We start from the raw sequence: 11557 nt of genomic DNA on the forward strand, positions 1-11557 counted from the left end.
AAGAAGAAGAAGTACTCTGTACCAGTAAGATATAGGCTACGGAATAATACAAGGTATGAGAGAGTCAGTAGGCTTCCTTTCAAGCTTCAATGCGGTGTGGCGTGAAGTCTAACCTGCCCCTTCATGCGTTGTCACTTGTCACCAATATCAACAATGTGTATGAACTTGTTCTATATATTTAGTATACGTCATAGCCGATATGTACAGAACTGTCGCTCTCATTGTAGGGCTACTTCGAATTCTGTAAATGACGGTGATATGAATATGAGTTTAATGATTTATTTAAAGAAAGTCTAACGACAGTTCATTTGAAGGAAGGTTTTCGTAGTATTGTCAATGAGTTCAGTATCAGCTAGGTTTCTTTGCGTTCAACTGAAACGTATGAATGGTATTTCCCATTTTATAATCATCAAACATTAGTAGATGTACCTGGAAAGGTCAAATATGGTTGAGGATTCTCAACCAAGACAACGTAACAGACAACCCAGCACTGTAGAAGAACTGTGAATGAATTCTGACGCTCTTTCCCAAGAAAGAAATTATGGGCAGTTCTTTTCAAGTAAAATCAGATGAAACTTTGTTGAATTGTGTACAGAATAATCTAGATTTGTTTTTATTTTATTGATTTATAGATGAACACATGTGCCTTATAGCAACGAGTATATGAATCTCAATAAGAACAACGTTGAAATACAATCCACATCCAGTATTTTGAGAGGCTTGCCGATTTAGATATACATTTGCAGTTATAATAATCTCATCTTTGGACTGTGATATGTGCGTGAGAATTGGTTGTTCAATTTTTACTTTTTTATTATGTGTGATGTGTTCTGTTTCTGTTTTCTTCATGTCATAAGTTATCGTTATCTTTGTCTTTTGGCTGTCAAGGTTGAGTGGTGGAGAAGAAAGACTTAACTCCACCTAATAGAGAGTATTTCCATTTTATTTTTCATTTTCATACGCTAAAAAGTACCGTATCGTAGAGTGATGTAAATGAAGTCTGACGCTCTATTTCCAGAAAGTTTATGGGATACTTCATTTGAAGGCAACTTCTCGTAGTATTGTGATTGTGTATACAGAATGAGCCAGGTTAGCATTGTGTTAGCATTGTGTGTTGATATATGCGGCATGTATGAAGCCCACGCGTTCGGAGTGGTGGCGTAGTGATACAGACCTGTTACCAAGGAGTCGCTAGTCGGCCATAACTCAGCAGCGCACCCGTTGCGGCAAGGAAGCCTCCGCGGTCCTTGGACGCTGCTGCATCTTTTTTGCTCCTTGATCTGGAGGAGAGCGACGCGCCACGGAACTCGTTCGCGGCGGTCAACCTGGCAACGTCGCATCTGAAAACCGGTCTGGCTCCTGGCGGACCGGGAAATTGAAACCCAGGGGAAGCAGAAGGTGGAGCGGAGGTGGCGGAGAAATGAAGCCGGCGGCTGCCGAGACCGAGAACGAGAACTCTTTCTGTCTTGCCTGCGCTGAAGAGGTTGAAGGCCTTTGCCTCTGCCTCTACCAGCCTGGCCTGTCACCAACCGCCACACACGTATAATCCTGGCTCCCAATTCTTCTCAGATTCTGTACTTGAATTGAGTGCCAATTCTATAGAAATGACATGTTAGTCAATTTAAATAACGAGAGAGAGAGAGTGAGAGATAGATAGAGAGAGATTATTAAAATGATTGTGAGGAAATTCTTTAAATATATGAATAAAGATAATTGATTTTGTATTAATCAGAATATCTTACACCTTACACATATAATTAATTGTTACTCATGAACAAAACTGGAGTATGAACATCTATTTTTGATAATTTCAATTGTTCTCAATTAGGAAGCCCCAACTTCTAATCTATTTCGGATTGGCTCACTGAATTTCTGAAATAATCCTGCATTTGGATGGAATTATTATATACTCAATTGAAAAACAGTAACTCTTCTTTGTTTAAAAAATTATGCGTTATAACACATAACCTACTCCTCAAATGTTTTCATTATCGTCAAAAAATGAAGTCATCATGTCATGTTATAAATGTATTATTTTTTTATTACAAGAGCTAAGATTTCAACTCTTCTCTCTTCAGTTCTAAGCTAATCATTCCACGTCATCCAAGAATATAAGTATGAGTGGAACAACCAATGGTTCATTGATTTAATCACTCCACAAAACATTCATATTGATAGCTTACACCTATATTTCAGCCATCAACAAACCAAAGACTAACTGAACAGTTAGATCTGTACTAGAAACTTGCCTGTAGGTCTGAAGCAAACATCTTACTTTCTTCCCCATTACAACGAAATGTGTTAATTTCGCAACAGATTAATCTTATTCCGCTGCTCACAATATTCTGACATAACTCCTATTGAATAATTCAAACGAATCTTCTCAAACTCGAAGAGTCTTTTTTAGTGGAGTTTGGTTTTGCGAGAATCTATAGCCTATCAATACTATTAGAAAAGTCATTATTGACTGGTTCTTTGAATATCTCAAGCGATGACTCTTCTGAAACGAAAAGAGTAATTTGTGAATAGTGCTACAACTAACGAAAACTCTATGAAACCTCTCTATTACGATCATCCGAACCATATACGAGTAGAATCAATCTCTCGCTGTATCAACCGGAACAAAGAATAACCTTCCCACTAATCCGTTTACTTGATTCGTCTAGCTACATTAATCTATAACTGCTTTCCTTCCTCCTAGTTGAAAAACCTAATAATTACATCCATTGAATCTTTCAAAGAACGAAATATTTGTACAATATTTTGTAATTTATGTAAATCAATCTAGAAAAAATACTTCAAATCAAAATCCTTGAAAGGTTTTAGTTTTTTTAGAACGAAAAACTTTTCTGAATGTGATGTGGTGGTCTCACTCTGTGTGTTGGATTGAATAATTCCAAGGAATTGAATATGTCCTGCCGACATTGCGTGACCATGCTTCTGCTAGGTTCTCTTCTAGATTCGCTCTCACTCTCCAGGGAGCGCTCTCGGCGCCACATCGTGTGCTCTCTTTATCTGGTTCGCCATCTCTGCAATCCCTCTCTCACTCTCTATCGCTCTCATAGTGGTTACGACGAGGACTTGCCTCAGGATACCGGCTTTGGAGGTTGGCAGAATAAAAGCAAATAAAATAGGAACATCGTCAATAGCATGAATTCTCCCCCCCCCAACCACCCGGCCGCCGTCACTTCTTGCTACACTACATTGAGAGACTCATTAAAAAGACAGCTGAAATACACGACACGCAAATTGGCTCGTATTACTGAAACAGAATCTTCAGTACTGATAAAAATTCGCTCTACAAAGCTGCAAAAACACTTTATCAGTTTTTCTCTCAGACTGGAGATCTGGAGAGCATCATTATCGATGCTATGTGGAGGGATACAACATTTTAATGAAGTAAGAATAGTCCAATAAGAGACTAATTAATTTAGAAGCTATAAATTAGAAGTCATAGTTGAATCTTAGAAAAATTGTTGTACATAGAGAGTTAATTTTTATCTATAGATTTGATTTGAGTTGAGACTTGAGATTTTAGAGTATTGATTTGATTGACTTATTTTGTAAACGATTGATAAATAATTTGTAAACGTGTGAGAGTATATCATTTTGATAGAACTTAGAAGCTACAATTCCATGTGGATTTGATTTGAGATGAGACTTGAGAGTATAGAGTATTGATTTGATTGACATTTTTTGTAAACGTGTGAGAGTATATCATTTTGATAGAACTTAGAAGCTACAATTTCATGTGGATTTGAATTGAGTTGAGACTTGAGAGTATAGAGAATTGATTTGATTGTCTTGTTTTGTAAACGATTGATAAATAATTTATGAGAGTTTATTATTTTGAAAGTACTTAGAAGTTAGAATTTCATGTGGAAGAGGGTGAAACGGCGTTTCTGCACCACTTCTCAAGAACAATAGAAATATTCTGGCGTAGATGTGATAAGTAGCGGAAAGTTGAATGCAGTTCCGGCTCCTAGATCCTTGGGAATCCTACACTCTGTATTTCAATATAGAACCGTGTTTTTTTTAACTGAAAAATTAGTTTTAAATTAGTGTTAAACGGTTCATTGATATTTGAGTGTCACTAAAAGGGTCAAGAGCAGAGAACTTCACAATTTCTTCAAGGTATTGGAAACCCCTGTATGTATTTCATTATCAATCCATGTTACTTCCAATAAGTTATATCTGTCATTGACAGTAAATATTCCTGACTGGCTTAGGTCTGATGTCAAGAGTTTTCAGGTCACGCCTGATCAATTTCAAGGCTTCTGAGGTGACCTAACGATTGATTTCAGGCAGCCAAGACCTACGATTTAACATGCTCATCCGAAACACGGGAGTGTCCCGATAAAAATATATTGTCCAGGCCGGGATTCGAACCCGTTGATGAATTTGAATTGCATGAAAAAACTTATTGCATTGCCTGTAGCCTTTTAGTCCAATAAAAATTCAACGGCCGAGAAGTTATCCTTTACTATTGAACGAGCAATTTCTGTTTACATGTTTAGATCTTTATATGTCTGTATTTCACCGGATCTCGAAAACGGCTCTAACGATTCTCACGAAATTCAGAACATAGTGGGTTTATAATATAAAAATTCGATTTCCCTGGTCTCATCCCTGGGAATCCTCGCTGAAGGACATTAAAAGGATAATTATTATCCATCCTTGGAAAAACAGATGATAATAATTATTTCGTCGTCTGTCGATGATAGAAGTGAGTGAGCGAGTTCATGTGTGTGGGACTGTGTCAAAATTATGACTCAGCTGTTGAACTTTTGTAATTATTCAATCAGGTACTTAGTGCCGGTTGCAAAAAAGCCGGGCTATTTTTAATCCTGATTAGTTCTTGTGGAACCATCTCTTTGAAATGGTCTTCTCTGATTTGGTTCACGTGAAATTAAAATTTAACCAGCTTTTGTGAGGGAAATTTTTGCATTCCTCTGGGAATTAATCTCAATCCACTGTGATTAGATAGAACATTTCTGTATGAACTATAAATATTATTATAATTTCTTCTTTCGTAATAAATTTTTTATGTTTTTGTACTCCAGAGCAAAGCTCGGTCCTCGATATTATCATCTATCGGAACCAATTTATCGAGAATCATTGAAGGAATTTGACATCGATGAAATTAAATCATTCTATGGAGGTCGAATTCATTTCGTACAACTGACCCTATAATTTGTTACTTATGAACTGATCTCTCAAAAGCTTCCTCATATTCACATACTCATCTAAAAAGGATCACAGATATAGCTTTAGTGCTATTAACTAATATCCCAATACTCGTATAGTACCTTCAGTAATATATTATGCATTTTTGAATGAGTTATTGTGCAAGAAATAAGTTGTTATCATCACTGCTGGCAGCTCTAATTGGCTACTTATGTTTATTGCAAGTGTTTCCGATAAGCCGGCGTTGAGTGGTAGGATGTGCCGTGTTTCGGCACACAGCGACTTAACAAGCGCGTGGGTAAATGGTAACAAGAGGCAACATGTTGTGAAAAATCCACGGCGGAAATGTTACCAGAAGCGAGACAAGCGTCAAACTGCACTGTGCTATTCTTCACAGCCTACTAGATATAATTCAACATGGAACTGTTTCCTTTGAGAAGCGAAACAAGAGTCAAACTGCACTGTGCTATTCTTCACAGCCTACTAGATGATTCCACTGTTTTCATGAGTGAAGCAACTAGAAATTGGAAGCACATACAATTACTCAGGGCCAAATAATAGTTCACCCGTTCTCATAGTCGATTTACACGGTCGTAAGTGCCATATTAGCAGTGCCAAACAATGGCTGACCTTTTGAGGGGATGCAAACGGATACAAAGAGTTTTCTCATGACCTGACTGTTCTCCTCCGCTTCGGAAACGCTAATCTCTGTTTTCCGTACCCTAGCGCTTCTGATAGCTTGTGAGGATTTTAGTTGTTCACTACTACATCAAATTACTTTAAAAGTATATGTTACGGATTGCAGGGAAGTGAAAAACGCCTGAAAATTATAATAACAAGGTTATTATTATTGTCAAATAGTGAATCTACTGGACGTAGTGTTTTTATTGAACAGTACTGTAGTACTAAGCAGTGCTGTTCAATACTGTGCAGTAACTAATTTTATCTTCGAGTAATCATTCAGTTCTTAAACAGCTCGTCATTCTTCAGAATAATAATATATTCGATGTAGCATCTAGACACTGAACGGGATTCGAAATAATCTAAGATTTCTAATTCGTTTAGTAGGTGACTGACAGATTAGCATGGGGATTCTCTCGACCGACATTTATCGACAGTTGTTTGTTATGTTCCCGTGAATATTGAAACTTGAATTTTGTATGGAATATTATTTTTTTCTCTGTATTGTTACATATTGTATTCTCCATCGTACTGTATCATTGAGAGATAAATAAATGAATTATTACTTCGTTCTGGAAGAATCTATTACATATCTGAATCGCAAGAAAATTTGTTGGAATGAGTAGTTATCAGAATGGATATGAGCAGTTACCGAAAGGATCCGTTTATTCCAAACATCTTCTCCCAATTTTATTAAAACTCAATTTAATCCTGGAAAATTCGTTGATGGGTTCGTTTCAAACTTCTACAATGTTCTATTTTCAAATTTTGTTGAAAAATCAATTTCTTTCTCCAAAATTAATTGTGTTTGCTAATGTTTTTCTTTCGCCTTGTTGCAGGTACATCCATTCAAAGGAGAAGCCGTTCAAATGCGGAGAATGCGGCAAGGGATTCTGCCAATCTCGGACGCTAGCAGTCCACAAGATCCTTCACCTGGAGGAGTCACCGCACAAATGTCCCGTCTGCAGTCGCAGCTTCAATCAGCGATCCAACCTGAAGACGCATCTTCTCACACACACCGACCACAAGCCCTACGAATGCAACAGTTGCGGCAAGGTGTTCCGTCGCAACTGCGACCTGCGTCGTCATGCGTTGACGCACGCGGTCGGCGATGTTCCGCCTGACGTGCTGTCGGATTCGTCGCCGATCGGCAACGCGCCGGAGAACCTGCACATGTCGGGGACGTCACCCTCAGGGAGCAGGTCGTCCGATGAGAACAACTCCAGGGCGGCTTCTTTGGAACGGAGTGAGCATTCCGGGTTCCCGAACCCGTTCAGGAGGAGGTCACCCAGTCCAGGGTCTGTGCACTCGAGGGGTCGATCCCTGACGCATCGCTCCCCAAGTCGAACGACTCACTCCCCGTCACCTGTCTCCCTTTTCCGTAACCACCCGTCACCCCACAGACGCGAAACCTCCCCGCAACCCGGCCACAGTCGGCGACAGTCTCCCTCGCCGCTCCCTCTCTACCGCCGCCAAACCATCTCCCCTGTGCCCATCTTCAGACGTCAATCTCAGTCTCCCATTCCGATGTTCAGGAGGCACTCTCCGTCCCCCGTCTCCATGGTGCGACGACAGTCATCCCCCAGTCGGGAACGGAAACGCTCTCCTTCGCCCTCATCCAACCACAAGACACACTGTCACCACCAGGACGCCTCCACCAGCTCCTCCTATACGATGCGGCCCTCCAACCCTCCACAGATCCAGGTCCGCAGGGACCTCCACGTGCCTTCGGCAACCGTAACCAGTGGCTCTCATCTCAACCAGGAAGCAGCCGCTCTCGGTCTTGGTGTATTCCGGCGCCGTCTGCCGGAACCTCCCGACATTTTGCGATCGTCCTCCCCTAGAAGATTCTCTTCGACGCTGACGATCACGAAAACAACTTTACCTCCGAAGCCTGCTACACCTCTCCAGTCGCCGTCAACTTCGCAGCAGTCCTCTGTTCCACCCCCTGTTGCCCCTCCCCCTGCAGTTCCTCCCGTCCAGCCCCCTCAACCCCCTCCTGTCAAAAAGCAAGGATTCAGTATAGAGGAGATCATGCGTCGTTAATAACAATACAATCATGTTCACGAATTTCATTCATCAAGGAATGAATAAGAGCTTCCTTTATATAATATGTGATTTTTTAGTGAGAAAAAAATCAACATTCAACGAGTAGAATAATTCATCCTCAGACTCGTTTGGATGCTCCCATTTATTATGTACTATTAGAGTGGAAAAACAGTGAGCAACTATTTATCGACCTTTTCTTCCCTCATATCCACAATATGATGTGATCCCAGTGATTATTGTGATAGATAGTGCATCGGATCTCATATAGCATTTTATTTCCTACCTGTGCTTGCATCGTCCCTATTTCCTCCTTGATTGAGATTTCAAAAGTGTAACATCCAAATACTTGTTTACTTGATAACTTGAGTCAATGATCGTGTGTTCATCATTAAATATACTTCATGTTCATAAATCAATCATTGTAGATTTTGTGCAATACATGAGGAAGAACGAGAATTCTCGATTTCCAAATTTGTTTAACTTTTAACAATGTCTTCGAAAATCATCGGTATTCTTGTGGACGAAATGTTTGGATGCAGTTTTCAAGTTCTGAACAAAATTAATTTTATAAGCATCATTGGAGCCTGTTTAATATCATTGTTGATCTTGGTATTATATTGAATACGATAATGATAGCTCACTGAGTTATTATATAAGTTATGAAACTGAAAACCTCACGTAATTGTCTGACCACCTGATAGTTCCTTAGCTTCTAATTATTTATTATGAAGATAGCGCTATCATTATTTAAATAATTTAAAACCTTGGTGCGATCACCTAGTTGAGAGAACAGTACTCTAGTTTTAGTCAACTTTTAGAGCGGATCTATTTCTGACTGCAATATGATCAACTTTTCAAGTGCTTTAATCTTAAACTAAAAAGCTGGTCAGTGTTTCTTGAATGGATCTGAGAGTTTTGTGAGTGTTTATAACTTGAGTGTATTGTAGATTTGTGCAGTTGTATTTATAAAGTTTGATTGATATCTTTGAACTCTGAATTTGTAAAGTCTAGTTGTAGATGATATGTAAATTGAGCAATGTGGAACTCTATTCTTGTATTGGTCGTGATTGATGAGTGTATGCTCTAAATTACAATCAAATAGTATTAATATTATAAATTTTCTATGTATACCAATCATAACTATTATCTGTTGGACCATATTATATAATCCGTGTTGGATTATATGGTGTTGGACCATGGTCTTTATTTTGGAAAAAATGGAAGTTTTCTGAACAAACTCTAGTACTGCCAAATCGTCATGATAATTAAACAATTCTCTATCTGTAAATCTATGTTGGATTGTCTTGTCTGAAACATCAATTTCATATTTCATATGTTCATAGGCTCCCCTAATTCACAAATTGTATTACTATAGATAAATTGATATTCTGTTGTTCAAATTGTTTTCAATTATTCGAAAGATAAAAATGTTCATGTAAGCAGATGAATAAGCACAAAGACAAGTGTCTTGTAAGGCATACTATAGAGCTCAGATTTTATCTCAGACGGAACTGAAGTATTCCTGTGGTGAGGTTACTGCTCCTAGGCCGAATGAATAGGCCTTTGTTATGTTAACCATTAGAAGAAAGAAGCATTACATGAATAAGATAGAAATTTCTCCAGTCTCAAAACCTAACAGAGTCTAATGTAACCGAAGAATGAAATAGGGCCGTATGATGAATGTGAATGTTGGAGTCAGACAAGGAGAAAGATATGAGATTAATCAGGGTGAAAAAACTTCAACGCTCATTTGTTAATTAAATCACAACTAACAAACACTTGCGAATATTCTAGAATATGGGAGTAATCTGGTGGTGGTAAGGCATAAGTTGAACGCGAATTTTCACTTCCAAGTGACTGATTTGCAGCCGGATAGCCAGATACATGGTTTGGCGGTGGTGTTAAGGCATAAGTCGAACGCGAAATCGCACTTCCAAGTGACTGATTTGCAGCTGGATAGCCAATAACTTGGTTTGGCGGTGGTGGTAAGGCATAAGTCGAACGCGAAATCGCACTTCCAAGTGACTGATTTGCAGCTAGATAGCCAATAACTTGGTTTGGCGGTGGTGGTAAGGCATAAGTCGAATGCGAAATCGCACTTCCAAGTGACTGATTTGCAGCTGGATAGTCGATAACTTGGTTTGGCGGTGGTGGTAAGGCATAAGTCGAACGCGAAATCGCACTTCCAAGTGACTGATTTGCAGCTGGATAGCCGATAACTTGGTTTGGTGGTGGTGGTAAGGCATAAGTCGAACGCGAAATCGCACTTCCAAGTGACTGATTTGCAGCTGGATAGCCGATAACTTGGTTTGGCGGTGGTGGTAAGGCATAAGTCGAACGCGAAATCGCACTTCCAAGTGACTGATTTGCATAGTGACTGCAAGCCCTGTGTCTCCACTAGTACGCCTGCAAAAACAATTCACAATATTTCTGTTTGTTAGTTTTATTTGTATGGAACATGTATTGCAATTTATAGTTGTACATCTATTTTTTGATTGAATGTGTCTTTACATTTCTATCACTTTTCCATCTTAAATAGATCAATAAAATAAATACTGTGGATAAAGTCGATACAGTCTTAGTTACTGATAGTAGATGAAGTGAGTAATAATATTATTATCGTTTGTAATAGTACTCAAAATGTAAGAATACTCTTCAATTTTAGATTCGGCTATCCAGCTGCAAATCAGTCACTTGGAAGTGCGATTTCGCGTTCGACTTATGCCTTACCACCACCGCCAAACCAAGTTATCGGCTATCCAGCTGCAAATCAGTCACTTGGAAGTGCGATTTCGCGTTCGACTTATGCCTTACCACCACCGCCAAACCAAGTTATCGGCTATCCAGCTGCAAATCAGTCACTTGGAAGTGCGATTTCGCGTTCGACTTATGCCTTACCACCACCGCCAAACCAAGTTATCGGCTATCCAGCTGCAAATCAGTCACTTGGAAGTGCGATTTCGCGTTCGACTTATGCCTTACCACCACCGCCAAACCAAGTTATCGGCTATCCAGCTGCAAATCAGTCACTTGGAAGTGCGATTTCGCGTTCGACTTATGCCTTACCACCACCGCCAAACCATGTATCTGGCTATCCGGCTGCAAATCAGTCACTTGGAAGTGAAAATTCGCGTTCAACTTATGCATTACCACCACCGCCAAACCATGTATCTGTCACTAAATCTAAAGTTTTTAAAAAATAAAGGGTACTACAAGATTTTTATTTTGTTTCTACGTATCATATTAATTTGTAAAGTAGCTCATATATGAGTGAAGTGTTTTTTTTGTGAAATATTGAGGATATCATGAATTAGAAACAAAATTATCATACTGTTCTGAAATGAGAGTAACAAAACATACTCACTACATTTCCAACCAATTTCATGTTTATGCGATAATTCACTACTCCAGAGAAACAATTTCAATTTATGGATCAATATGTTATTCTTTGAAGTGAAATGTATTTTGACTTATCACTTCTTGTAGCTATATTGAAAAGTTGAACGCTCAAAGTCTACCAAGTATGGTATCAGTACACTGGAACAGAACAAAGTGCTAGACTATTACATATTATTTTGTAGCTTGAGGCAGTGAAAGCTTTGCCATTTCTGTCAGTCTGACTACCCAGCCACTTCAATTC

The 11557-nt window shown here is 39.1% G+C and overlaps 1 protein-coding gene across 1 annotated transcript in view; it reads left to right on the forward strand.

Moving 5' to 3' along the window:
- Positions 1–9725, forward strand: part of LOC111045848 (protein bowel) — a 59934-nt gene extending 50209 nt beyond the window's left edge. The window contains exon 3 of the mRNA XM_039428566.1: positions 6708–9725. Within this exon, the coding sequence (XP_039284500.1) occupies positions 6708–7914 (1207 nt within the window). The 3' untranslated portion in view covers positions 7915–9725. The remainder of the gene's footprint in view (positions 1–6707) is intronic.
- Positions 9726–11557: the final 1832 nt, after the last annotated feature.

The sequence above is a fragment of the Nilaparvata lugens genome, chromosome 1 (genome assembly GCF_014356525.2).
Source record: "Nilaparvata lugens isolate BPH chromosome 1, ASM1435652v1, whole genome shotgun sequence".
In the NCBI taxonomy this organism is placed as follows: Eukaryota; Metazoa; Arthropoda; class Insecta; order Hemiptera; family Delphacidae; genus Nilaparvata; species Nilaparvata lugens.